The sequence below is a fragment of the Pan troglodytes genome, chromosome 9 (genome assembly GCF_028858775.2).
Source record: "Pan troglodytes isolate AG18354 chromosome 9, NHGRI_mPanTro3-v2.0_pri, whole genome shotgun sequence".
Lineage (NCBI taxonomy): Eukaryota > Metazoa > Chordata > Mammalia > Primates > Hominidae > Pan > Pan troglodytes.
This window is the reverse complement of record NC_072407.2, coordinates 22,738,248-22,766,240: the sequence shown is the minus strand read 5'-3', so window position 1 is coordinate 22,766,240 and position 27,993 is coordinate 22,738,248. Positions and strand designations below refer to the sequence as shown.

The following is a 27,993-nucleotide window of genomic DNA, read 5'->3' as shown; positions in this document are numbered from 1 at the left end:
GTGTAGCAACGCAGCAGATCCCAGAGGCCCTCCCCAGTTCACCGTGTCCCAGTCCCTGGAAAATACAGACCTGTTGCTTTGCTCCCTGAGCCCTGCTGGACTATGCATGCACATGTACCTGAGTGTGTGCCCGTGCACACACACTACCCTGAGCCCCTCAGCTCAGAGAGGTCCCACCCAGCAGCAGTGAGAGCCAAAACCTGTCCCACAAGGGAACAGAAAAAGTACCCCTGGACTGCCACCCTCAGCCTCCTTCCCGCCTGGCCTTCAGTGTTTCCCCCAGCCTGGATCCAGCTTTGCTTCCCGCCTCCCTTCTCCACCGCCCTCCCCCTCCCCCCACAACCAAGCAGTGTGCCATCAAGCTGAGACAGCTGCAGAGCCTGACTAAGGAATCGCCCCCAGGGGGCCAGACATTTAAGGAACAGATGACACTGGTAGCCTCGCTGTTGGGGCAAAGGAAGAAGGAGACGGGCCACCCTACAGTCCAGGCACTAGCTGAGCCTCCAAAGCCGTGGACACAGCATTCGAGTGTTGGGAGGGACTGGTCAGTGCTGAAGGTAAGGCTCCCCTCCTCCCTCAGGAAGGGGACAAAGCTGACCACCTTCTGAGCCCAGAGGGGACTATAGGGTAGAGGGCAGGAATAGGAACAGGGGAGTAGTCTCAGAACCCAAAGGTAGAAGCAGCCCAGGCAGAGATATATTAGGGGGTGGAGAGAGGGAATAGAGTTTAACCCCTAACTACCTGGGTTAAAGAAGGCTTTGGAGCCCTCTGGGACGCCACTGGACTGGAGTCAAAAGCTAGGAGTCTAGTCTGAGTGACCTTGGACAGGTCATTTCCTTCAGACATCAGTTTCCTCATATACGAAATAGGACTTTAAAAACTGCAATGCTGGGCCAGGCGCGGTGGCTCACGCCTGTAATCCTAGCACTTTGGGAGGCTGAGGTGGGCGGATCACGAGGTCAGGTATTGGAGACTAGCCTGGCCAACATAGTGAAACCCCATCTGTACTAAAAATACAAAAAATTAGCCGGGTGTGGTGGCGGGTGCCTGTAGTCCCAGCTACTCGGGAGCCTGAGGCAGGAGAATTGCTTGAACCTGGGAGGCAGAGGTTGTCGTGGGCCAAGATCGTGCCACTGCACTCCAGCCTGGGCAACAGAGCAAGACTCTGTCTCAAAAAAAACAAAAACAAAAAAACTGCAATGCTGGCCACATGCAGTGGCTCACCTATAATCCCAGCACTTTGGGAGGCCAAGGCAGGCGGATCAATTGAGGCTAGGAGTTTGAGACCAGCCTGGCCAACAAGATGAAACCCTGTCTCTACTGAAAACACAAAAATTAGCTGGGCATGGTGGCACGTGCCTGTAAACCCAGCTGCTGGGGAGGCTGAGGCAGGAGAATCGCTTGAATTCGAGAGGAGGAGGTTGCAATGAGCCGAGATCACACAAAAAAACCCGCAATGCTGGTTAAATAAAACATTGAGAAAACATGGTGCTCTGAACAGGAATGAGGAAACGCTATCATCTGGTATGGAAAAAATCTCCAAGACACATTAAATGAAAAAAGAAAGGGTCAGAATAGTGTGTATAATGGGCTACCTTATGTGCTTTTTTAATTAAAAAAAAAAAAGGAAGATGGTAAGAACATATGAGTTTTCCTATTTGCATGATGGAGGTCTAGAAGGAGCCTAGAGACTGGCTACCTGTTGCAATGGGGAAGGTTGTAAGATAGACGCAGGAGTGGGAGGGAGCCTGTCCATATGGATTTTTATATTGTTTTATTCTTTATGTGATTGAATTACCAGTTCAAAGAAAAATGTAAGAAAAACTAAACCTTTGCCTTTACCATGTCGCAAACACAAGCAGAATTGTAGTGATGTTTTGTCATCTGTTTTAGCATTCCACCAGTGCCGGGGTCCCCAGGGCCCAGGAATAAGAGACACAGCTTCCTTCTAAAGCCCACTCCAGTATGGCTTAGTCAGGAAGTTCTTTCTTAGGTCTGACTGCATTCCATCCTGATGAAACATCCAGCACTGCCTCCTTAGTGCCATGTAGCTATCAATAGGTATCCTCAACTCCCTCCAGGCCTTACTTGGTTGGCTGGGTAAGTCTAAGCCCTATAACCTCTCCCTCTGAGACCTTGGAATAGTTTGGAGTTACTCAGTGAGAGGACAGGCCTGTTGGGTCTGGTAACTAACCAGGAAAAGGAAGCTAGGAAATGAAGAAAAGAGAGCTCGACTGCTCTCCTGGCCCTCTCCTGTGTGCTTCCATCTCCTCTTATGTCTGAACACACACATAACATCTCTGAATCTCCCTCCTACTCCCTGTCTTGTCCTTCATGGCCTCATCCTCTTCCCCAGTCTCACAGGTGAGTGCCCACGCCTGCTGTCACCATGACAACCATTCACAGCCGGCAGATGCTGCAGGAGCACGTGTCCATGGAGTTCTCCAGCTCCACCACCCACGTGCAGACCTTCTCCCAGACAACCAAGATCGTGGGAGGCAAGTGGAATGGGGGCAGGGAAGGGATCGGGAAGGGCAGCTATTCTTCCTCCACACCCATCCCTTGGGTGGCCCCAGTTTTGCCACTAATGGGCCCCTCTGGAGCCCACAATACCAACAGCAACCCCCACCCAACGTGTGCTTCTAATCTTGGCTTTGTTAAAGCTTCCGCCAGCTGGATGTTCAACACAGATCAGATCTCCAGGAAAACAGCTTAGAAAAGATCAATCATGTGTATGTGTGTGAATGATTGATAAACTCTTAATTGCTGAAGGAGATCAGAGCCATAGGTGAACAGATTCTATCTCCAAAGGTAGAATTTCAGGCATAGGGGAAATTAGGAAGGTAGCCACCTTATCTACATATCAGTAATGCTGACCCTGCTCCACTTAAGAAATAGGAGACTTGGGGCTACCAGTGGAGAAAGAAGGTGAACATATAAACAAGAAGGTGACCTTACCTTCCAGGCTTTTAGCCCTCTGGGGCCAGACTTGGAAGAGGGCAGATCCAAGGGAAAGCTGAGAAATGGTCTCAGAGCTGAACAGAGTGTTTTAGTCACATCTCTAGTGGAAAGAGATTAAAAGATGGCCGGGGGCCAAGACATTGGATACCCCTTCTCACAGTCATTGCCCCTCCCTCAAAGCCTCAAAGGGATAGAGTCCCTCAAAGTCCTCCGTGCACAGAGGTCAAGGCCAGATAAACACTCTATACCAACCAACACCTCCTGGCCAGTGAGGCAGAGCAAGTGGAACAGCTGGGACTCAAGGCCTATGGTCTAGACCAGAAGTTCCAAACTCAAGTGATTTACAGCAGTGATTCTCTGCTGTGGCCGCACATCAGAGTCACCTTAGTGCAGGGGGTGTGAGGAGGGCAAAAATATGGCAGTACCTGAGTCTCACCCCAGACCATTCAATCAGGTATTTCTTATAAAGTTCTCCATGGATTATATATGTGCAGCCAAAGCTGTAGACCACTGACCAACAGGGCCCAGGCAGGGAACATAAATGTGGGGAAAAGACTGGGGTAAACTAGAGACTGTATATCCCATCTAAAGGGGCAGCCACTATTCACCTCCCACTGACTGTTGCCATATGGGAATACAGGTTCAGTGTTGAGAATCCAGAAATCTGAATTTTTATGTGAAATCTTTCTATTTCAGATATAGGGCTACTTTTTTGTTTAAACATTGTGGAGGTCACATAAAAGACATCTGCAGGCCAGGTGTCCACTGCACTCTGCCTGTTTGAGACCTCTTGTTAGTATTTAAAAGCAGGCCATGAGAGCTTCTTAACACACTTTTCCCCCTCTGTCAGATTAGTGGGATAATAAAGGCACCTACTTCAGTGGGATGCTGTGAAGATGGAATAAAATCATCTCTGATATGTGCCTAGCACAGTTCCTGACTCAAGGAAGGTGTTCCATGATTCAGAGCAATTGTTGTGAATTGATAACTCACCAGCCAAGAAGATTGTCTGTAGTTTTATACTGCAAAAAGTTTTTTTTGTTTTCCAAATATAAAATTATATTTCCACATTGAAGATGTGCTTTCAGATAAGGATATTCCCATATATAGCTCCACTGGAGTGGGACTGTGTTGTGTCCTGTCCCTCACTCAAGAATCACTACTCCCAAGGCAATGAATGCTGAACCCACAGAATGGCAGGGAGAAAATCTAGAGCAGAGCTCAGCCAAGCTACAGACCTCCCAGGCAGAAGCAGGCCTAGCCCCTCTTAATGCTACTGGGGGACCAGGACTTCCAGGAGAGAAGCCTAAGAGACCAAGAAAATTCCAAAAGAGAAGCCTCCTTTAAAAAAAAAAAAAATTAGGACTCAGGGCTGTGGCCCCATAAAGGTAATGGACCACTGAGGCGTGGGAAAGGAGTTCGCCTCCCCTAGTGGTTGAAACTTGCCATAACACAATGGCCCATCGACTCACCCTGCTTTCTCCCCATGTAGCTGGTCCTGCTCCCACTTCCCTAAATGCCCTTTGTTCCCATGCTCCAGCGTCCTCTCAAGAAAGCTCTGTCCTCCCATCGCGAGCTGGGCTTCTACCTGGAGCCCATTCTGACCTCTCGCCTGCCCCCACAGAGGAGGTCGTGAGGAGGAAGTCCTCGAGCATAGTGGAGTTCTTCAGCTTAGTGACCCGGAGCTCAAACATCCCTGCGGGCGACAGCGTCCCTGAGTTCGTGGAGAAGCCTCAACCGGTCACCGCGCCCGAGGGTGTGTTGCTGCCTGTGGCTCACCGGGCCCCAATGCTTCGCTTTCTAATCGAGTGCCCCCACCCTCCGTCCTACCCCAACGACCTCCAATGCTAAACCCTGGCAGAGCCTGGCCGAGGGTTCCTCCCCTGCCCGGGGCCAGGCCCAGGTGTCTGGGAGGAGGCAGAGAGCCGGCAGAGGGTGGCAGAGGCTCTAGCCTGGTGGCTAAGAGGCGAAAACGCGTCCTGTGCTCATCGCAGGGGACAAAGCCGTGTTCCGAGCCCGGGTGCAGGGGAACCCCAAACCCCACATCTCCTGGAAGAGGGAGAGCGGCATCCCCATCAAGGAGTCCGCCAAGATATTCTACGACAGCATTAACAAGGAACACGTGCTGAAGGTGCGGGGGCCAAGCCCGAGTCCAGTTACCGAGAAGGCCAGAGGCAGGGACCCCCAGGGCGGGCCGCCAGTCTTCTCACCGATGAGAGCCTTAACGGCGGCCCGAGAACTGGGCAGTGGGAAAAGCAGCTGTCATTGCCCGAGAGGCGCGGCAGGATAAGAGAGGCCGAGTCAGGAACCGGGATATTGCCGGAATGAGCAGAGGACCCAAAGTACCCCCGGGGCAGAGCAGAGCAGGGGCAGAGCCAGAACGTGGCGGGGCGGGACGCAATGGAAGCGAAGGGGCGTGTCCACAAGGCGAGTGAGCCAAAAGGAACGCGGGACCAAGACGGTGGGCGTAGCCACGGAGGGCGGGACCATTGTGGGTGGGGAGGTGCCGGAGGGACTCGCCGTAGAGTAGGGGTGAGGGTCAGGGGCTCCGGGCTCTTCAGCTGAACCCTCCCCAAGGACCGACCATCCTTAGGTCTAACCAGCTTCTGGATCACTTTCTGAGAGCTGGGCCTACCCAGCTGCAACCCCTGGCTCCAGGCCCTTCGAGGAAAGGGAGGGATGGATCACTGGGAGATCTAGGCCTATAATTACTTATGATCCTATAATCACTCGGGTCCTGACCCGATTTCCCGTTGTGAAAGGCAAAGAGCCTCCTTTTTTCCCCACAGACAGAAGTAGTCTGCTCCCAAAGACCCATCATCACTGGACCCTAAGCCCCCCACAGCACACACGAGCTGCCCCAGGTCCCCCTGATGGCCACCTCTTACACAAGCTCATTCATTCAGCAGACACTTTCTGAGAGCCTTGGCTTCTGAGAGCCTAGCAGGCTTCTGCAAGCACCATGCAGACGGGCATCAAGTCAGCCTTACTCACCACTGTTCCTTCTGGGGCTCAGCCCAGTGCCTGGTACAGAGGAGTAAATTGTATTAAATGAAGTCTCAGCCAGATGATGCCAGAAACTGCAGATAGAGTTACAAGGCAGGGGAAGCCCTGCCTTCTGGGAGCTCACAGCCAAGGGGAAAAGTCTGATGGAGAAGCAGACAGTTTTATTGCTATGGAATCAGGCTACAAACATGCATACTCACACTGACTGCTAGCTGGTACCTCCAAATCATACAGGCTGCTCAATCCTCCACACATATACCCAACAGTCAGTTCCTATTGTCCCCTAAAAAAAAAAAAGGCCTCCTACCTTATCTCACAGAAAGTCTCCCTGTGGTTCCTTTTCCTTCCCCCACTAATGGCCGGACTTTGATCCAGCTGGAGCCACTGACTTCGGATGACTCTGACAACTATAAGTGTATTGCAAGCAATGACCATGCAGATGCCATCTATACCGTATCTCTGCTGGTAACAGAAGGTGAGTTGGCCTCTTCCTCTTGGCCTTTCTTCTTAGGGACCAGACTCCCCCTGTCTGAACCTGTCCCTCTGTCTATCCTCAGGTCAAGAGAAAATGGACTTCAAAAAGATGCTGAAGAAGAGGTGAGGCTGGCAGGTCCTTCTGCCCAAGATATTGTCTCCTCATCCAGGCCAAAGCCTCTCAAAGGCCTCTCAACAAGGCCCTGAGTTCCAAGAATCCATGGAGTAGGGAGGGGTTTCTCAAGGTTGGAGAGGCATTGTGTACAAGCTTAGTCCCTTCCTCCTTCTCCTAGGGCACCCCCTGCTCCCAAGAAGAAGCAGAAGAAGGTGGCAAATGAGAAAGAGATGCTGGAGATTTTGTCCAAAGTGCCCAAGAAAGACTTTGAGAAGGTCTGCATGGAGTATGGTTTCACCGACTTTCGGGGGCTGCTCAGGAAGCTCAAAGAGATGAAGAAGAAAGTAGAGGTGGAGGTAAGTACCCTGCAGGGAGCAGGGGCCTGCAGGCTAGGGGCAGGGCTTCACCCAAAGTGCTAGTGCCTGTGTATTTCTCAGCAAGAAGGTCTCCCCAATTCTGCACACACATACTCAGAGGCATACTCTCTACTGTGAAAGCAGCAAGGGAGCACAGGTCACCTTCCTTCTACTTCTGTCTTCACCACTCCCAAACATACTTGCATGGACTTTGGAGTCAGATAGACCTAGATTCAAATCCCAGTTCTAGGCTGGGTGCAGTGGCTCACGCCTGTAATCCCAGCACTCTGGGAGGCCAAGGTGGGTGGATCACCTGAGGTCAGGAGTTTGAGACCAGCCTGGCCAACATGATGAAACCCTGTCTCTACTAAAAATACAAAAAACAAAACAAACAAACAAAAAAACGCTGGGTGTGGTGGCACACACCTGTAATCCCAGCTACCTGGGAGGCTGAAACAGGAGAATTGCTTGAACCCAGGAGGTGGAGGTTGCGGTGAGCCAAGATCACGCCACTGCACTCCAGCCTGGGTGACAGAGCAAGACTCCGTCTCAAAACAAACAAACAAACAAACAAATCCCAGTTGTACTGCCTTATTAGCTGTGTGAACTTGGGCATCTCTCTGAGCTTCAGCTTCCTCATCTACAAAATGAAAATTATACTTCCTTCTTTCATTTGTTTTTGTGTTGTTGCTGTCATTCATTGGTTCACTCAACCAACTCATTAAGCCTCTACACTGGAATTAGGGAATCTATATAATGGGCCCAGGTACATAGTGACTATTCCATGAATGATGGTTTTTTACTCATCCCCCGTAATGTTCCTCTCCTCCTAAATCTTTCAATTGATCACTGGAGCACTGCACGTTGTTATCTAATGAGCCTAGTCATTTCTCCCCACATGCTTAAGAGTTTCTCCAGGATTGAGGACACAGTCTGGGCAGGCTTTGGGTACCACTGACACTTGTCATTTTATTATCATAATCTCTCAGGCCATCCGGATTCTGAAGCCCCTGGAAGACAAAGAGACCAAGGTTGACACCACAGTGGTCTTTGACTGCATAATGGAACTGAAAGACCCCAATGTCAAGATGATATGGATCAAGGTGGGGGATGCCTAGCCAGGGTCCACCTTGGCAATATCTCTTCCTCTCTACCCGCTTCTCTCACTATATATAAGCCATAGCCTCTCTTCCATCCCATCAAGAGGACGCCTCCTGGTATGGTTGAAAGAGGCTGGAATTGGGCTCTACTCTTAACTGTTTCACCCCTTTGTTGTGTGACGTAAGACAGTCACATTCCTCTCTCTATGCCTCAGTCTACCCATCTTTAAATTGAAAGGCTAGATTAGACAGTCTTGAAGGTCACTGAAGATCTGTGCCTCTAAGGGAAAGCATCTAATGAACTCATGCATATTAACAGCTCGGGCCTGTGAGGAGGCCTGTGGGGAGGCAGGGATCTTGGATCCCACCAAACCAGATGATGAGGCTATAGAGATCATAGGGACCTCTGTCTTTAGAGGGTTGGACATGCACCTTCCAGCTTAGGCTGGCGCTGGGGAATGGAGACCTCTGGAAGCTTCCTCCTAAAGCCCTTCATCAGCTTTCCTACCTGTTCCATGAGGCAGGGTACTGAGCCACTGAGGATCCAGTACTCCCTGGGCAAGTACGACGTGAAGCAGATGGGCACCAAGTACATGCTGGTTATTAGCAACGTGAACATGAACGATGCTGGCATCTACAGCCTGTCCGTGGGCGATAAGCGGATGAGTGCAGAGCTCACAGTGCTGGGTATGAGTGGGGGCATGCAAGGGCACAAGGAGGACATGTCGGGTTGGAAGAGAGGAATGGCCAGGGTTGGGATCCATGGGGATATTGAAGAGAGGACTATGGGACTATGCAAGAAAGGATTGTGTGGGGATGGGAGTCAATGGAGGGAGGAAGCATCAGATGTAAGGGAGAGGACTATGAGATAATAAGTGCCTTGGGGCTGTGTAGCATAGTGATTAAGAACATAGACTCTAGGCCAGGCGTGGTGGCTCATACCTGTAATCCCAGCACTTTGGGAGGCTGAGGCAGGAGAACCGTTTGACACCAAAAGTTCAAGACCAACCTGGGCAATATAGTGAAACCCCATCTCTACAAAAATAAATAAATAATTGGCCAGGTATGGTGGCACACACCTGTAGTCCTAGCTACCCGGCACGCTGAGGCTGCAGTGAGCCATGATCCTGCACTGCACTTTAGCCTGGGTGATGAAGCAAGACCCTGTCTCAAAAAATAAGTTAAAAAAAAGAACACAGACTCTGGAGCTAAACTACTAGAGTTCAAATCCCACTTTCTGCCACTTATGAGCTATGTGATTTAGGTCAAGTTATTTAACTTCTCTTTGATTCAGTTTCCCCATCTACAAAATGGGGAATAATAGAATCTACCTATGTGATAATTGGATGAATTAGTATGGCTAGGATGGTGCCTGGAACATATCTAAAACCACATAAGTGCTTTTAAAATTGCTGTTACCATTACTGGGGAGAAGACCACATGAACATCATAGGAGGGGACTCCAGGAGAGAAGGGCTCGAAAACAAAACCAAAGGCAGGGTGCTTTCCCCCAGCCATGGGCTACAGGAGGCCAGTGACATGTGAGTGCCCTCTTCACCATTCCACCCCTCAGAAGGGACCAGCCCAATGACTACCACTCCTACTGTTTGCTGCAGATGAGCCACTGAAGTTCCTCGGAGAGATGAAGCCTGTGAAGGTGACAGAGCGCCAGACAGCTGTGTTTGAGATCCGCCTCTCCAAGAAAGAGCCCAACTTTGTGTGGAAGTTCAATGGGAAGGAGTTGAAGAGGGATGACAAGTATGAAATCACGGTGTCCGAAGATGGTCTGACGCACACGCTTAAGATTAAGGATGCCAGACTCAGTGACAGCGGCGAGTTCTCTGCTGAGGCGGGGAACCTGGTGCAAAAGGCCCAGCTCACTATTGACCGTGAGTGGTTGGGCAAGAGCCTAAGGGGTGGGCTTTATGGCACAGCAACCTCCATGCAGGTAGTCATCATTTATATATCCATCTATCCATCCATCTCCTCTTTGCAAAGCCCTGTGATAGGTACTGGAAAGACAGGGGGATCTCCTCTCTGTTAACCCGTAGTCTAGTAGGGGAGGCAGGTATGAAAATGAAATTAGAATAGCAGTTATTATTCCAAGAGTCAAGACATACTGGGGTCTTATTATCAGCTGTGAGATCGTGGACCAAGAAAGTATTAGTCTATGTCTCTAATGTCATATATTACAGCACATCTGTGTCACTCTTGACTACTTACATTCTGCTATCACAACTACTTTGGGAGTTCGCACATAATGTAGGTACACCAATGAGCATGTCACACATCTGAACCGCACCTGGAATCTATATCACATGGAATCATCATTGCTGTGATGGAGGGAGACACAAGGGCTGTAGAAGACCAAAGAAAAGGCATCACCTGGCAACATCAGAAATGATATAATGAAATGATGTCCGAGCTTTACCAAGAACTAAAAGGAGTTCCGCTTTCAAAGAATGAGGGAGAGTAGAGAACATCCCCAGCAGAGGTAATACCGCTTTCAAAGAATGAGGGAGAGTAGAGAACATCCCCAGCAGAGGTAATGGCATGTATAAATGTCCAGACGTTAGAAAGACAATGCAGGTATGGTTGGAGCTCCAAGGGGGCATTAGAGATATTGAGCACTGTAAAAGTTCTCACCCCATTTTACATACGAGGAAACTGAGACTCAGAGAGGTAAATGAGTTGTATACAGTCAACTAGCAAGTCAGGGCCAGAGCTGAGACTCTCCCTGTCAGGTATTTCTGTGAGTCACATATTGCACACAAACACATTCAGCATCACAAGTTCTTGTGTTTTCTGGGGACAGAAAGAGGGACAGGGCTTTTGGCTCTATAGCTGCAGAAAAAAGATGTCGTGGTTTGGGAGCAGGCCCAAGTGTCTGTCTGTCCACAGGCATCCCCATCAAGTTTGTGAGCAACCTCAAAAATGTACGTGTGAAAGAGAGGAGTCGCGCATGCCTGGAGTGTGAGCTGACATCCAAGGATGTCACACTGCGCTGGAAGAAGGATGGGCAGCTGCTGATGCATGGCACTAAGTACAGCATGAACCATGAGGGCAAGCGAGCAGAGCTGATCATTGAGGATGCACAGCTCAGTGATGGTGGCGAGTACACTGTGGTGGCCATGCAGGATGGAGACCCTACTGAATACTACAGTACTGCCATCGTCACTGTGGAGGGTAACACCCACCCTATCAATCCCCACTGACCAATCCCCCTGACCCTGGCATTCCCTTACAGCGGACATCAATTGCCCCCCTCCCACTAACTCCAACCCTCCCGTAGACCATGACCAACTTGTGTCTCCCCACTCTGATCACCCTCACCTCCTAAATTCTGACCATCTCTGACCTCTCATGCCCTAAACATTTATACCTCCTAGACACTGATCACCCCCCATCTTCCAGACTCTATCCCAAATTTCCTGACTTCATCCTTCACTTTCAGACTCTAACCATCCCCAGCAACCCTGATATCCCAGACGTCTTGATCCCGACCATCTCCTACTACCTAACCATAAACCACTTTCCACAGACCCTGGCTACCCTCAACCCCCAATGACCCTATGTATCCCACAGTCTAGCGTAACCACAACTAAACATCCCAACTCCAGTAACCACCTGCATCTTCACCATCTATTTCCCTCTCCAACCCAGCATCCTAAGTCCCTGCTGACCACGCTCCACTAATCAATTCCCCACTAGCCATCTCCCAGTTCTCCTGGTCACCATTTCCCAAGCCACTGACCTTTCCCCATCCCCCTCCCATGTGTTGCTCCAGTTCCCCCCACTGACCACCCCCCAATCACCTATTGACCACATTGGCAAGCCGCCTGCTCATCATAAATTATTTTGATTGACGCAGCACCCCTGACCAGTTCCATGACCATCGCCACCAGCCCTTTTCCCAGAAGTCCCTCCCACCCCAACATCCTGAGCCAGTCCCTTGCCCACCTTTCTCCCCAGAGCGTCTGGCCACAGTGAAGAGCGGGATGTCCGACGTGCACGCGGCCACTGGGAGCCCAGCTGAGTTGTGTGTAGTGCTGAATGACGAGAAGGTGGAGGGTGTGTGGCTGAAGGATGGCAAGGAGGTCTGAAGCAGAGGCCAGGGAAGGGGGTGAAGGAGGTAGACCTGGCCTATGCTCACACTCACGCCCACCCCTGACCCCCAGATCACGGACTTGCCAGGCGTGCAGATTGTGAAGCAGGGTGCAGTGCACAAGCTCATCTTTCCCAGTATGGGCCCTGAGCACGAGGGCAAGTACACATTCCGGGCCAAGGGCGCGGAAAGTGAAGCCTCTGTATTCATCGCAGGTATGGATCTGTCCAAGGTAGGCAAAGCTCAACCATGCCTGGCCCACCTACAAGCTCATGGCTTGTCCCCCGCCCCATGGGCTCCTCCATGCCAATGCTCAAGCCTTCCCTGCCGCCCCACCCCACAGATCCTCCTACCATCGACCCGTCAGTACTGGAGGCACTGGCTGCGCACCCCATCACCGTGAAGGTAGGCCACACGGCCCACATCAAGGTCCCCTTCCGGGGAAAACCACTGCCCAAAGTGACATGGTACAAGGATGGCATGGAAGTGACGGAGGAGGAACGCGTGTCCATGGAGCGCGGGGAAGACCAGGCACTGCTCACCATCTCCAACTGTGTGCGTGAAGACAGCGGCCTCATCCTGCTCAAGCTCAAGAATGACCACGGCTCAGCCACGGCCACTCTGCACCTTAGTGTGCTGGGTAAGGGCAGGGCCAGTCCGGGCTGGGCTGAGCTGAGGGCACCTGCTGCCCAGACTCAGGGCAGAAGGCAGGCTGAGGAGGAGGCCAGAGTTAGAGTTGAAGTTTGGGCTGGGAATGGGCCTAGAAGGCTGGCTTTGCAGCCAGAAGCCCGCTTCCTAACTTCCCAGCCAGCTCTTGGCCGAGTGAACCTCCCTAAGTCTCAGCTTCTTACCTGGAACAGGGTGATTTTTTTTTCTAGTACCCATTTCTAGTTAATTTAAAGTGCACAGCTAAGAACACAGGACATAATATACTTTCAGATGTTACTTAAGTATTGTTATTGACTTGAAGAGGAAAACTTGATAGGAGGTAAGACGGAAATGAGGTGAAAGAGAGGTGGAATTTGCCAGACACGGTGGCTATAGCTCACCTATAGCTCACACCTATAATCCCAGCACTTTGGGGGTCCAAGGCGGGTGGATCACTTAAGGTCAGGAGTTCGAAACCAGCCTGGCCAACATGGCGAAACCCGGTCTCTACTAAAAATACAAAAATTAGCCGAGCGTAGTGGCACATACCTGTAATTCCAGCTACTCGGGAGGCTAAGGCACAAGAATTGCTTGAACCTGGGAGGCAGAGGTTGCAGTGAGCCAGGATCAGGCCACTGCACTCCAGCCTGGGCAACAGAGCAAGACTCTGTCACCAAAAAAAAAAAAAGAAAGAAAGAAACAACAACAAAAAAGAGGTGGGATTTAGGGATGGAGGTGAGGTTGTTTGGAAAGAGTAGTTAGTGAGTTTGAAAGTGAAACAGGGTGAGGTGGGAGGTCAGATAGAGCTGGAGATAAAATAAGGTGGGAAAGATGGAATGGGGATTGGGAATGGGATTTGGGATTTGTCTGAACATGAGGATATAAGAAAAGAGAAGAGGAGCTGGCCTGAATGTACTTATATTCAACACGCCACATACACGCCATCACCACCTCCTCTACCTGCATTTCCATCAAGCTCTGGGATGGGAAAGTTTGAGTTTCAATTCAATTCAGCAGCAAGACTGAGCACCTTCTCTGTGTTCTCACTGCTGTGTACACAGAGATGAAGTATCCCCAGCAGTTCCTCAATCCAAAAGGGGTGAAACTGGTAGACAGACTGTAATTATAACGTAAGGTAAACAGTGGTACCAGCAAGTACTGGTGTTCTCAAAGCTCAGAAGAGGGGGAGAACTTGTTTGGAAGGGGACAGGGAGATCAGCTAAGGGCAGGGGCCCCTAAGGTCTCTAGTCTAGCCATTGCTAGGCAGATGGGAAACTCACGGGGGCAAGGATCAAACTCTTTGGGCAAGTCTTAGAAGGAGGGATGGTGGACACAGGGAGGGGCAAAGGATCCAAAAAGCTCAAAATCCAGCTATACCCTAGTCTGGGCAGACCTTTGGTGAGTGGGAGGAGGCCCTTCTGATCCTTTGTTCCAAAGCCCCATTCTGAAGCTGTTCTCTGTCCCCAGACCGTCCGAAGCCTCCACAGGGCCGGGTGGAGTTCCTGGAGCTCTCAGGTAGTTGTGTGCACATGAAGTGGAAGGCTCCAAAGGACAATGGTGGACGACCTGTGACACAGTTCATAGTGGAACGGAGGGCAGTTGGCAAGAAGTCCTGGATTAAGATAGGCGAGGTGGACGGCAAAGTCACCAACTTCTCCACCAACAAGGTGGAAGAGGGAAAAGCCTACCAGTTCCGTATCCTGGCAGTCAATTCAGAAGGTGTGAGTGACCCACTGGAGACGGAAGAAGTGTTTGCAGGAAATCCCATAGGTCGGTGAGATAGCCTGGTGCTCAGTGGGGAACCCAGGGGTCAGCATGGGGACCTTAAGCCAGGAAGGAACACTGATCTGTGGGGAATTCCACAGGAACATCTCTCTAGCTGTCTCATGAGACAGACCGATTCCAGAGTAAAAACAGAACATCATTTTGGGCAGGAATTGTCAACGTTGTCCAGTCATATCACATGCACAACACACTCCCATGGGTATACCCAGGACGTGCACAACTTTGGGGAACTGACTCCACTTCTTTCTCCATCCCAGAAGTCATCCCAGAATCCAAGTGAGCATGATGTTGCTTTAGGGATAACCTTGAAACCACTCTTTTTTCCCCACAGAAAATCCTTGACAACATTGGCATTTTAATTATAATTGCAGGCTGGGCACAGTGGCGCACACCTGTAATCCTAGCACTTTGGGAGGCCGAGGTGGGAGGATCACCTGAGGTCAGGAGTTCAAGACTAGCCTGGCCAACATGGTGAAACCCTATCTCTACTAAAAATACAAAAATTAGCTGGGTGTGGTGGCGGGCTCCTGTCATCCTGGCTACTCGGGAGGTTGAGGCAAGAGAATTGCTTGAACCTGGGAGGCAGAGGTTGCAATGAGCCGAGATCATGCCACTGCACTCCAGCCTGGGCAATAGAGTGAGACTTCATCTCAAAAATAATAATATTATTATTACTGCAAATGAATTACTTGCTATACCTCTCCCAACTGATCTCCAAATCTCCATGTCAGGACAGTAGATTGAGAATGATGGGATTGGGGGTCACACTGTGGGAAAGTTTAAGTCACTGATTCTCAATGTCGGCTACACATTAGAATCACTTGGTTTCTTTAATAATGCTAATAATACTTGCCATTCACACCAGGCATAGAATATGGGTAGGCAGGACCCAGACACTAGTTGTTGTCAGTGGTTTTTTTTGTTTTGTTTTCATTTTTGTTTTTACTTCCCACTTGATGTTAATGTGCAAGCAAAGTTAAGAATCATTTGTGCCAGGCACTGTGGCTCATGCCTGTAATCTCAGCACTTCGGAAGGCCGAGACAGGAGGATCACTTGAGCCCAAGAATTCAAGATCATCCTGGGCAACAGAGTGAGACCTTGTCTCTAAAAAAGGAAAAAGAAAAAAGAAGCACTGGTTTGAGTTTATTTAAGCAGGCGAGGCAGAAGTCAGCATGAGGTGGGCAACTATCTACATGCTCCCCCTCCTAACCTTTGCACTCTCTCTGTCCCCCACAGAGCCTCCTGGTTTTGCCTCCCAGCCTCAAGTGACTGATGTGACTAAAGAAGCCGTGACCATCACGTGGAATGCCCCTACCCAGGATGGGGGAGCCCCAGTGCTCGGCTACATTGTAGAACGAAGGAAGAAAGGCAGCAACCTGTGGGTGCCAGTCAACAAGGACCCCATCCAGGGTGAGGTCCTTGGAACAGAGGCCCAGGAGTGACCAAAGGAGGTCTTGCTGAGTGGACCCATTAACTACTGACACAGTCCCTCCTCCAACTCTTCTGGAAGTTTTAACAACATCCCATGACCTCCTCTTCTATGTCTCTCACTCTTGTTCTCACCCCATGGATGCCTCTGGCCTCACGACCCCTCATCTTCCCATTTCAGGCACCAAGTGCACTGTGGATGGTCTCCTGGAGGACACAGAATATGAATTCCGAGTTATAGCTGTAAATAAGGCAGGCCCTGGACAGCCCAGTGTGCCATCCAGCTCAGTAGTGGCCAAGGATCCTGTTAGTGAGTATGCGGCTGCCAGGTCCTGACACATAATGGAATTAGCCCATTCAAAGTAGACAAAGAATTTCTTCCCTGGGAAAGTATGACACGAGGTATCACAGTCTCTACACTCTGGAAACTGCCAGCCTCATAGAGGGACAAGATTCACACACAAGAGAAAGCCAGCAAATAAAGATTGAGAGTCAGGGACAGTGAGGAGCTGGGGTGCAAAAACGTTTTTTAAATTTCGTGTATTTCTAGTTAGGTGAGGTAGGAGAGGCATGCTGAGGGTTGAGTAAGGGTGTGAGGTAGATGGTTGGAGGGTGTTGCATTTAGGAAGCAAGGTGAAGGTACTGCCTGGAAGTGGATGTGGTGGAGATGGTTGGGTTAAAGGCTGGGGTTTTGAATACAGAAGCTTTGAATATGTAGGGTATGTTGAATTTAAGGGGTATTGAGTTTAAGGATGAAAGTGTTAAAACAGTAAGATAACTGAATTTGAATTTGGAGGTTGAGTGTATAAGGCTAGGTACTGAGGGTGTTAACTGAGGGATCTGGAGCTAGAAGTAGTGAAGGATGGGGTTCAGGAGTATTGAGTGTGGGAAGTGGGCAAGGCATTGAGTGGAGATGAGTTGGAGGGGCTGACTACATGTCTGTTCTACCCCAGAACCCCCAGGCCTGGTCCAGGACCTGCATGTATCTGATTCCTCCAACTCCAGCATTTCCCTGGCCTGGCGGGAGCCTGCAGAGGGAGACCCGCCGTCTGGCTACATCCTTGAGATGAGGGCTGAAGACACAAAGGAGTGGTCCAAGTGCACAAAGATCCCCATCTCAGGCACCTGCTACACAGTGGGAGGACTCACCGAGAGGCAGAAATACTTCTTCCGAATCCGGGCTGTGAATGAGGCTGGGGTTGGGGAGCCTGTGGAGCTAGACGAGGGGGTCCGTGCCATGCCACCACCAGGTGAGGACACAGAGAGGGCTGGGGATTCATGCCCAACATTGTACCTCCAAACCTTCTCCTCTGGGGCCTCATCCCACAGGAAAATTGGATGATGCTATGATCATGAAAAAGTCATCCATAGTTGTTGTGCCTGGACAAAGTTAGGGGTAACTTCAGGGGCACCCCCACTAAATCAATCATTGTGTGCCAAATAGCATCTACTGTGTGTCAAGGTGTAACCACCCAATGGGTTTTTCTTGCGCATTGTACACGCAAAACCAGTTCACTGAGACCACAGCATTGCAACAAAGAGTTTAATGGACACAAGGCCAGCCATGCTGTATGGGAGACAGAGTTATTACCCAAATCAATTCCCCGAAAATTCAAAGTCCAGGGAGCCTGCTTCTGAGTGGGGCCACAGGACTTGTGGGGTGGAGGGAGAGCAGGTCCAGGTGGAACCATCAGTCATCAGAAATGCAAAAACCTGAAAAGACATCTCAACCACCAATCTTAGGCTCTACAATAGTGATGTTATTTGCAGGAGCAGCTGGGGAGTTGCAAATCTTGTGATCTATGGAATAATGGCTGGTAATCTTTTATGTCTACACCTTAGCAGAATTCAGGCTTCTCACATCCTCCTAACCTGGTGGCCTTTCATTAGCTTCGCAAAGGTGATTTAGTTTGGGGGAAGACTGTTACCATCTAAGCTATAAACTAAATGTCTCTCCCAACATTAGCTTGATCTGAAACCAGGAATGATTAAGGGCAGTTTGGAGGTTAAAGGCAAGATGGGGGTTGGTTAGATCAGATCTTGTTCACTGTCATAATTTTCTCGCTGTTATAATTGTTGCAATGGCAATTTCAAAAGGAGGTGTTAGGGATATAGAAACAAGACACAAGGACTTGCCTTCCAGGGTCTTGCGTACTAGTAGAAGGAGACAGATGAGAAAACAAATAAATGCTTCACAGTGTTGCAGGGCAGCTAGATGTCTGTATGGCCTGTAGTGGGGGCATAAAAGAGGAGAGGTTGGGAAGGCTTTGATGAGGAGGCTTAAAGCAGAGTCTTCTTGAAAGACAGATCCATGCCTCCACCTCTGTCTCCTCCATCTCAGCTGCACCCAAGTTTGACCTCAGTGCCCGGCTGAAGAGTCACATGGTGGTTCGCGCTGGGACAGCCCTCTGCATCCATGCAGCCTTCTCTGTGAGTTGTCCCTGACCCTGACCTCCATACACTGTCCACATAACCAAGATGGCTATTGTAGCCATCACAGTCTCTGACTCTGACTCTGACTCTGCCCCTTACCAGACCCCTAGTGCGACAGCCTGACAGGAAACTCCTCGACAATGGAGGAAGGCCTGCCCCCAAATATCATCTGCGTGACCAGTTGTGCCATCTCCTGTCACTACTCAGGGCTCACCACCACCTGACGTGATCTGGCAGAAAGATGGCGTTCCCACCAAGGGCCGAGAGACAATTACGAAGAGCAAAAACCACTCCCAGTTCCTCATTAATAGCACCAAGCGCTCTGACTCAGGGGTGTACCGAATCTTGCTTCAGAATGAGTTTGGAGAAGCACACTATGACATCCATGTGCGCGTGGCAGGTATGGAGAGAAGGCAGAGGCCTCCAAGACCCATCCCTGTACACTCTCCAAAGTACAGCTCCCCAGTGCCGCTTGAGTTCCTACCACAGGAAAGTCATGCCTTAGGGCCATGAAGATTTCTTTGACACCACAGAGCAAGACTTTATCATACAGAGTATGGTCGGCAGAGAGAGTAGAAATGGGTGGAGGGGCAGGAGGGACAAATGGAGATGAATCCATTAAAAATTGGGGTGACTGCTTAAAGAGAGCTGGGAGCTTTAAAATAAAGCTCTAAACCCCCAAGGAAGGAATGGATTCATTTTTACTGAACAGTAACTACATGCCAGTCTCTTTACCCACTATTTCTACGAAATAGTCATTGTCAGCTCTATTTTGCAATTGAGGAAAGAAGTCTCAGATAAGTAACTTACCCCAGGTCACGAGGCTAGTAAATGGCAGAGCAGACTTCAGAAATAGTTTTCCGACTCCAAGACACCAGCTGCCTGAGACTTGTCCCATCTTATCTTCCATCGGACTTGGCAGATGGCTGGGGTAGGGACACAATACTTCAGGTGCCCCAAGGTCGCTGACAGATCTTCCAACTCTTCCAGATTTCCCTCGGCCCCCCACAAACCTACGGTTGTTTGAGGAAGTCCCCAACACAGTGACTCTGACCTGGAACCACAGCCCAGATGTGCAGGAGGACAATGAGGCTCACTATGTCATCATGAAGCGGGATGCAAGCACAGCCACCTGGTACACAGCAGCCGAGCGTGTCTTCAGCAACAAGTACACAGTGACGGGGCTGCTCCCAGGCAGGAAGTACTACTTCAGAGTGGTGGCTCGGAATGAAATCGGTGACAGTGAGCCACTTGACTCCAAGGACACCTGGCTCATCAATAAGGACCAGAGTGAGTCTGGGACTTGCAGTTAGGGTTAAGTCTGGGTGCCCTGATGGTGGGGATGACATAAGGGTCCCAAAGGGTACCCAAGAGGCAAGATAAAATCTGAAAACCATTGAGATAGAACAGTTAATATCTGGGATGCTGCGGAGAGAAGGAAATATTGGCTTTCTTCGGGGTACTTAGGGGTGAGACTAAAGTGGAGGTGGGGAGGTACCTTTGGGGGCAGAGAGGACGGTGGAGGGGCTGCGGAGGGACATAGAGCGCAAACGCGTTCTGCTCTGAGGGGAGGGTCTAACGGGGCTGAGAACAGGGGAGGGCTCTAGGGAGCCGGGAGGATGTCTGGGATCCCTGGAGGCTAGGGGTTAAGGGTGGGGGCCGCGTCGGGAAACTCGAACTGAGGAGCTAAAGGGATAAGAGGGGAGACTGTGGTCGCTGATATGACGTAGGGGAAGCTTGGAGGCGGAGTTAAAGACTGGGAATAACCGGTTCCAGGAAGCTGGCGCTGGAATGACATCTCGGCCCCAGGGGTGTGGGAAAGCGTGGTTTGGGTGGCAGAACCCTGGAGTGGCTGGGGACGGGGCTGGGGGGTCGGGGGAGGCCTGGGGGCGGGTGGGGAGCCCTTAAGAACCAGTGTAACATTGGGCCCCCAGAGTTGGTGGCGCTGGGAATCTGGCCTAGGTCCTCGGGGTTCCGTGTAAGCTGAACTGTAAGACGTGGGTGGTGGGTGGGGGCCTTGGGGCGCGCTCACGGCCTGCCCCGCCCCGCCCGCGCAGTCCAGGACCTGAGCGCCAAGCTCAAGCCCTACGAGAAGAAGGACTGGCGCCACGCGCCGCGCTTCGTGACGCCCCTCAAGCCACACACGGTGCTCCGCGGCCAGGACTGCACCATGACCTGCGCCTTCCTTGGGAACCCGCGGCCCACAGTGACCCTCTACAAGGGCGACGTCAACATCACGGCCAACTCCAAGTTCTGGTACAACTCCACCAGCGGCGTGTGCACCCTCGTCATCCCCACCTGCACGCTCAAGGACAGCGGCGATTACAGCGTGCTGGTGGAGAACGAGCTGGGCAAGGACCGCAGCGGCTGCACGCTCACCGTCTATGGTGAGGGCGCCGCGGGGTCCGGCCTCGAGGAGGGGGAGAGGCGCAAAAGGCTGGTCTTGTGGGCCATTGGTCAACTATTTGGCTGGCACCGTTTTTTAATCTGACTGCCAACAGGTGGTGCAAACATTAATTGGCCACAGTTCTTACCACTCTCCCATCCTTTTGATGTCATTTGTTATATGCCTGGCCCCTGCAGACATGAGAGTTCTCAATCCCTAGATAAGATGTGGTTTGCAACTCTTGGTGAGCCTAGACCTGCCTTCAGAAAAAAGATACTAGTGATCAGGACTCAACCAGACTCACCAATCACGATCTCTCTGGCACGGTTCTGGAAATAACCTATATGTTTACAAAATTTTGCGGGTGATTCTGATGTGCAATAAAAATTAAAACTGGTCTAGGATAAGGACAGGTGGGGGGCACAAACAAGGGGAGGAGCGAAGGGAACCCTGCCTTTTGTACATGCGTGCCATGTTTCTACTCATGTGTGCACACATAGGGGGAAGCATTTTATTCCTTCCCAGTCTACTGTCTTCATAGCCACACAGCTAGCAGCGTGAACTCTAAATGCAAAGCTGGCCTGCCTTGCTTTCTGTTGCTTAAATTTCCCCAGCTTTCCTCTCATGGTAAAATCCCAAACGAAGAAGGTTTCCCCCTCCCCCACCTCTCATCTCACCTTCTGCTACTCCTGAACCTTCGATGACACTCCATTGCTGTGGTCTCCATGGTTACAGACCTTTTTTATCCAGTTATAGATACCTTTCTTTGGGGAAAGGACCTTGTCCTGTTGCTCTGTCTCTCGAGTGCTTAGCTAAGTGTCTGGCACTGAGACAATATCTCCAGAGAGGCTGCTGAGCTGTGTAAAAGAACTAGGCCAGGGAAGGCACTGTGGGTGCTATCCAGCTTTCATTCCACAGCTAAAGAGATCCCTGATAACTCAAATCTGGTTGTAAGCACAGCAAATGGGCCCAGGGCCCTGGCTCTGCCACTGACCAGCCATGTGACCTTAGCAAGCTACCTCATTGAGCCTGTTTTCTCATCTTCTTTATAGGACTATGAGGCTTAAATGAGACAGTACAGAACTGCCTGGCACAATGTCTGGCAAATATTAAGTGCTAGATAAATGGCAGCTCTTGCCCCTTCACACTCTGCCAACCCAAGATTAAGGGTCCCAGGGTCCAGCTCCTGGTTTCCTGCATAGGAAGTCCAGCAGTTTGGAATTTCCCTGGTCGCCAGCATCATTAATATAACGAATACTTCCTTTGCTCTTTCAGACAAAGATGATAAGTCAATTGTGGCATCCATCACTGAGAGTCTGCAGAAGAAATCAAAGCACCTTATGTGAGCTCCAGCCAAGCCCAGGCATCAGGAGGCTGTTATGATGTGAAGTTTCTTGGCCTGTCCTCTGCATGGCCCAGTGTAGGAAGCCCAGTTTGCTCTCTGGTGTTTGTTAATGTAAACATTCAGTGAAGGGATGGGGCAATAAACTAAACTCATCCTTTCCCGTTCCTGAGGGTGATATACAGCAGGGACCAAGGGGATGGATGTGATTGCATGATAGGGAATCCCAGACCTGGACCCCTGAAAGCCTAGTCCAAACCCACGCACAAGGCAGTGACCAGCCTTCTTGTGACTGGGCCTGGTCTTCCCTTCCCCTCCTCCACATCTACATGGCACTTTCCCCCTCCCCTCAGAGCTTGGGGGCAAGTCCTGCTGACTTCATCCTTCTCTCCATCCTGCTCCCTCCCATTTCTTCACACTAGGTAGGTCTGTGTTCAGAGTTCTGAAGTTTGAAAGGATCAAGATCTTCCCTCTTTAGTGTCCAGGGTTCAGAGCTAGAAGGGATTGATCATCCAGCTCACTAAGTTTCAAACTTACGTTTTTCAGTGGAATCCTTCCAAAACAAAACAAAACAAAAAAAAAACACAACCTAAGAAGCTACTGGACTTGAAATAAGCATAGGAGATCTTTGAGCCTGCCTTCTCTCATTATTCCTTCGCTACCCCCTTACCAGGAATTTCTGTAAAAACTAATTTGGAAATCACTGATTCATCCAACCACCCATGAGACTTGAGTCTCCTAAATCACATCCCCACAAATGAGCAACACCTCTACTGATGGCATATCCACCACCACCCAAGGCTTCCCTTTCTACTTCTGGGTTAGGGCATTGTCTGTTAAGTTACAAATGCTCCTGGAGCAGAGTGATGTATTATTCTGCCAGGGCTTTACAACTAATGAATGAATCAGCCAATCTAATCCCATTGCTCCCAGCTGTTCAACTAAGCCCAGAGTCCAAGATGAGGGAGATGCTTGAAGGGAATCTGGATCATTTTGAAGGAAGCAGCAGGTCTCAAGTGGGGAGGGGAGGAGGTGGGCAGCAATAGATGACACTGGGTAACTAAAGGTCACCAAGGGTGCTGGGCACCTGTGCACAGGGGAGTACATCAAGGACAAATTTGGACAGTGGCAAATACCACTCATCCCCCATCCTCCTAAACCACATCCTCACCCACACCAGGGAAGCGAGACACACTCCAACCAGCACAGTGTCACCAGAGCCAGGTAGCCAGCCTGGCACCAAGATGCACTGCCCAGGACTGTGACTAGGCTGTGAGGACAGCCAGAGCCTCTGGCACCATGCCCCCATGCCCTCTCCAAGATAGGCATGTGCCACACAGGCCCACAAGCAGGGCAGCCAATGGCTCTTGATTTTTATTATTTTTCACATGGGCAGCAGAAGATGGAGTTGTCCCATCCTTGCTCCCCTTGCATTGAATGTGCCTTGGGTCTTAAAACCCTGGAGTGTCATTGGAGCCCCCTCCTCTTGCTCCTAGTGTAGGAGGGACAAGGAGGAAAGCACTGTGAGTATGTGTGTTGGAGGGGAGGGGTCCCAGCTCCCTGAGCCAGGCTCAGCACCCCTCAGCAGCTCCCTGAGGCCCTCTCTCTGTGAGACTTTTGACAGACAGCAGGACAGAAACATATAGCAGAGAAAGACATAGGCAGACTAGGAGACAGGCTACACACACACACAGAGAAGCTGGCCCCTTCCTTTGGCATGGTTCACCCTAGCCCTGGGGATAGGATCTAAGGGTAGCGTATGGGACCTGAGCTTTGGGCTTGCCTGAGAGAGAGATGGGGCTACTTGAATTCTTGAGACCCCAAACTCCGAGACCAAAGAAGTTCTCTCTCCTGTCTAACCTGGACCCACACCTCTTCACATCCCCACCCACCACTTAGAGACTGAGATTGTTCAAGTAACAAGGATAGAAGAGGGAAAAGAAACGGAGGCTCCACTCTCATCCAGTCTTCCCAACTAGGGGCCTGTGAAAGGGGCTCCTGGGTCTGAGTCTTCTCAGCACAGATTCTCCTGTTTCCCTCAACTTTGTGCAGATGAAAAAGGGGAGGAGTGGGTGAACCCAGCACTGCCATTGGTCCTAGGCATAACACATGGAGTCAGACTCTTCCACCTGGTAGGGGAAGTGGGTGGGGGGGTGTCAAGAAGCTGAGCACCATCACCTTCCAGGGGGGTTTTGAAAGTCCTGATAGGGTAGAGGTGGGGAGATGTCTACTTCTGGCTCCAGTCTGATATTAGGCTGGCTCTTTTAGCTCTCAGCATTGTCCTGAACCACGAGTTCTGCTAGGGAGATCCTTTTCCAGACTCCCCACACGAACTTGCAAATTCCTCAGGCAGTACCTGCTGCCCCAGGCTGGCACTGCAGCCATCCTGATCCAGCTCCTGCAGGTTCCCAGGATCTGGGCCCCAGCCCCAGGAGGAGAGAGGGGTGACCAGACCCTGGCACCTCAGTTGGCCTTGGTCAGTCTGTAGTGTTCCACAGGCTCCCGGCTTTCGACAGCTGACAAGGCGACGAGCATCTGGGCCGCATAGTAGGTGGACATGATAAGCGCCCGAGAGTAGGGCACAGGAAAACAGAATTTGTTGAGGGCGATGGTCAGGTCTGAGATGATAAAGAAGAGTGCACCACTGCCAGCTGCCAGCTCTGTCCAGCGCCAGTCTGCCCCGGCCAGCCGCAGCCCTGCCATAGCTCGCCAGCCCATGAAGCCGATAAGGGCCACATAGACCCCCACCAGGTAGGTGAAGGCACCTGAGAGGCATGGGTAGAGGAGGGCATAGCACAGGCCCGACAGCGCTGCCATCACCAGACCTGTCCGAAGAGCCAGTGGCCGCATGCCAAAGGCCGAGGCGTAGAACATGTGGGTCACAGCAAACATCAGCAGACCTGGGGGTAAGAGGGGCAAAGGCAGCTGAGGGCAAGCTTGATGAAGAATGAGTAACAGGGTGGGGGCAGGGATGGAGGTGGCGATGGAGTGGAGTGTTTGGGATAACCCAGCAGCTTTGCTTTGGGATAACAGGGATAGGAAGATCTAAAGTTAAAGACCACCACCCCAGTCCCCTGAAGGACTCTGGAACTGATCACTAGTTCCCCTGCGAGGTCATCCCCTAACAAGGACCCTCACAGTCCCTGGCCTCAGAAACCCTCAGGCTCCCCACACTCTGGTTCAAGAACTCCCTCTTCCAAATCTTTGCCCACAGCCCAGGACCCTCTATCCCCCAGCCTCAGGACTCCTCCCAGGCAACTACTATGGCCACTGACCATGCACGAAGTATCCTTGGTCCTGCCAGATGAGGAAGGCGTCACCTACAGCAGAGAAGACAAGCCCCACAAAGATGCGGGTGGCGCTGGGGTGGGCCAGCAGGAATCCCAGGCCATGGGCCAGAAGGAAGAGCCAGAGGCAGAAGATGGGCAGGCACTTGATGAGGGTGCTGACCCACGATGGGCTAGATGAGGGCAGCCAGAGCACAAAATACACGCAGGTGGCCTTGAAGAACGGCACCAGTTTGGGTCCTTCACTCTTCACCTGGAGGACACAGGACAAGGGCAGCACTCAGAACTTGGGGGTTGAAAGCCAGCACCCTCAGCCTAGGCATCCACCCCAGAGACACTCCCATCCATACCCCCACCTCACTTCCACCCCCAACCTGAGAAGACTGACACAGAGAAACCCAGCCTGGCCTGCCTCTACCAGCCAGCAGGTTGTGGCCAAACCCATTACTGCCCTGAGGCTCAGTATATTAGAAGGGGGAAGGGCTCCACTGTCCTTGCTATCTGCCTCCACTCTGGGCCCTGGGGCTGGGCCGGAATAGTCACTCACTGGGCAACAAACAGACTTTGGAATAACATCCCTTCTGCAGCCTAGTGTGCTTCTCCCTTCCTGCCCCCTCCTTCTCCCTCCTCAGGGCCCCTTTAGCCCCTCCTCTCTGCCAGCAACAGCCCCCAGCTGTTCACTCTGGAATGGAGTGAAGTCAGTGGGAAACCACAGAGACACCCTGACTGGCCAACTCGTGATCCTCAGCACGGGGCCAGGGTGCAGCCTTAGGGCCCTGGCAACACCAGGTGTGTGCCAGGAATGTGGGAAAGCAGGCAATGCCAATCACCTCAGCCACCACAGCCTCTCTCCTCCTCAACCAGTCTGTTCCTCAGCCTCCACTCCACCTGCCCCAGCCTGAAGGTGGCATCAAGGGCAAGGAGGGCTAGGCTAGGGATGCTGGCTAGATAAATGGACCCATGAGTTGGGAGCAAGAAAATTGTCCTTCAAACACCAAAGATTTCAAGGATTGCGGGAAGGGAGGGTGTGTGTCAGTCAGCCTCATTTCCCAGAGAACAAGAGCAACTCAAGCCACACCAGAAAGAGGCAGGAAAGGGGGGAGAGGTTCTATTCCCAGCTTCTGATCTGGAGCCAGCAGACAGGCTGGGAGATGGGGAACTGAGAGGGGGAAGTTAGAGCAGCTGACTTGGTCTCAGCCGGATTAGCAGAGGGCAGCTAAAGAAAGGTTGTACCCAAGGCCACTGCAGGCAGAGTCCAAGCTGGGGGAGGGGGCTGCAGCGATGTTCTGAATCTGTGATCCTTGAAACTCCTTTCCTTGGGCTGCTAACAGATCCATTGAGGGTGATATGGAGCAGCTGGAGTTCCCTGTACACCCACACTCTGCCCAAAGCGATTGTGTCTCTGGCTAGGTGAGCTGCCCAGCACAGGACTTGGGAAACACTCAGAGTCCAGACGACCAGGTACCTAAGGACTGATCAGACTGTGATGAGGAGGATTGGGAAGAGGCAGATGGGTGGTTCCAGGGTCCAAGCCTTTCCTTGTTCTGCCAGAGGTAAGAGCAGTGAGAAGAGATGACTTCCACTTCCCATGGAAATTAAGGCTGGTCAGGGTAGGGGCATGGTCAGAGGAGGCGGCTGGAGGGGATGCCCAGGCCCACAATGCCCAGCAACCACCTGCCAGCCCCTGGGAGCATTAACCTCCGCTCCATGGCCTCTCTCAGCCCCATATATTCTAGAAGGAGATACTGGCAGTAGCTGGAGAGACCCTGACAGTTATAGGGAACCCAGTAGTAGAACAAGGAGGATGGGGAGACGAAACAAAAGGTTCGAGTTGAGAAACTCTGAAAAGCAGGGGATGTCATAGAGAATGCCCCCTTTTCCGCCAGCGCGTTATCAGCGCTTCTTAGACACAGGGGCGTCCGCCAACTTGTTTACAAAATGAGGAAGGTTAGGAAACAAACTTGGGACGGCATTCCCAGGAGGTCCCTGTTATCCTCCCAGCATCCCCCGCCCCCACGCCTCCCTGTGGTCCGCCTACGCGGAACTCTGCGGCCGGCAGCGGTCCCCTCCCTCTCCCGGGCCGCGACCCCGCCGACCCGCGCCAAATACATGGAGATCAACAAAGTCACGCTTCCGAGTCACGTGGCCAGTGTTTTCCTCCCTCCGCGGGCGGGCTGGGGGCGCGCGAGGAGGGGCGCCGCGAGTCTGAGGAGCGGGGGGCGGTGACAGCGCCCGCCTCCCGCCGCGGGACTCCGGCCGCCACGGGACCCCCGCCCCGCCTCGGCCCCTTCGGCAGCTCGGCCTGCCGAAGTCCGGTGGCCAGGCCGGTGGGCTCCAGCCGCGCCGGGCACTGGCTCGCTCGCTCGCTCACTCACCACAGTGACCGGGGACACCATGGCGGCGGCGGCGGCGGCTGGCACCCTGCTCCGGGCTGCAGCGGCCAGGACGCGCCCACGGCCAGGTAAGCCGGCGACGATTCTACAAAGCCCGGAGGGACGGACAATACCTCCCGAGCGCCCGGCGCCCGGGTTCTGTCAGCTAGCCCCGTGACGTCACCGCTGCCAGG

General features: G+C 51.8%; 2 protein-coding genes across 5 annotated transcripts; one reads left to right on the top strand and one right to left on the bottom strand.

The window, feature by feature from the left end:
- Positions 1-4: 4 nt before the first annotated feature.
- IGSF22 (immunoglobulin superfamily member 22) lies at positions 5-22,301 on the top strand. 4 transcript variants are annotated; one of them, XM_054662150.2, is made up of 23 exons: positions 5-557; positions 2,357-2,498; positions 4,586-4,717; positions 4,956-5,092; positions 6,343-6,442; positions 6,525-6,564; positions 6,735-6,912; positions 7,902-8,015; positions 8,537-8,699; positions 9,629-9,901; positions 10,914-11,198; positions 11,985-12,109; positions 12,191-12,332; positions 12,461-12,757; positions 14,233-14,535; positions 15,788-15,961; positions 16,161-16,289; positions 16,933-17,229; positions 18,321-18,409; positions 18,620-18,812; positions 19,403-19,702; positions 20,470-20,799; positions 22,074-22,301. In XM_054662150.2, the coding sequence occupies exons 2-23, from the start codon at positions 2,390-2,392 to the stop codon at positions 22,142-22,144; spliced, it is 3,981 nt and encodes a 1,326-aa protein (XP_054518125.1). In that variant the 5' UTR covers positions 5-557; positions 2,357-2,389; the 3' UTR covers positions 22,145-22,301. The 4 variants fall into 4 exon arrangements, 3 of the variants coding, with proteins under 3 accessions (XP_054518125.1, XP_054518124.1, XP_054518126.1); XR_010147505.1 differs by lacking the exons at positions 5-557; positions 2,357-2,498 and having other exon boundaries at positions 4,335-4,717; positions 18,620-18,966; XM_054662149.2 differs by lacking the exons at positions 5-557; positions 2,357-2,498 and having other exon boundaries at positions 4,335-4,717.
- On the bottom strand, positions 20,870-27,993 carry TMEM86A (transmembrane protein 86A). The gene is made up of 3 exons (XM_521860.7): positions 27,803-27,993; positions 25,416-25,680; positions 20,870-25,040 (listed from the first exon to the last, which is right to left on the bottom strand). Exons 1-3 carry the CDS (start codon positions 27,821-27,823, stop codon positions 24,604-24,606), a joined length of 723 nt encoding a protein of 240 aa, XP_521860.3. The 5' UTR covers positions 27,824-27,993; the 3' UTR covers positions 20,870-24,603.

Coding starts and splice junctions, on each gene's coding strand:
- TMEM86A (XM_521860.7), bottom strand. CDS start 27,823: ATGGTGTCCCCGGTCACTGTG. Junction 25,681..27,802: donor TGGTGTCCCCGGTCACTGTG/GTGAGTGAGCGA, acceptor TGTGTCCTCCAG/GTGAAGAGTGAAGGACCCAA. Junction 25,041..25,415: donor CCAAGGATACTTCGTGCATG/GTCAGTGGCCAT, acceptor TCTTACCCCCAG/GTCTGCTGATGTTTGCTGTG.
- IGSF22 (XM_054662149.2), top strand. CDS start 4,417: ATGGCCCATCGACTCACCCTGCTTTCTCCCCATGTAGCTGGTCCTGCT. Junction 4,718..4,955: donor ACCGGTCACCGCGCCCGAGG/GTGTGTTGCTGC, acceptor TGCTCATCGCAG/GGGACAAAGCCGTGTTCCGA. Junction 18,410..18,619: donor GCATCCATGCAGCCTTCTCT/GTGAGTTGTCCC, acceptor GTCACTACTCAG/GGCTCACCACCACCTGACGT.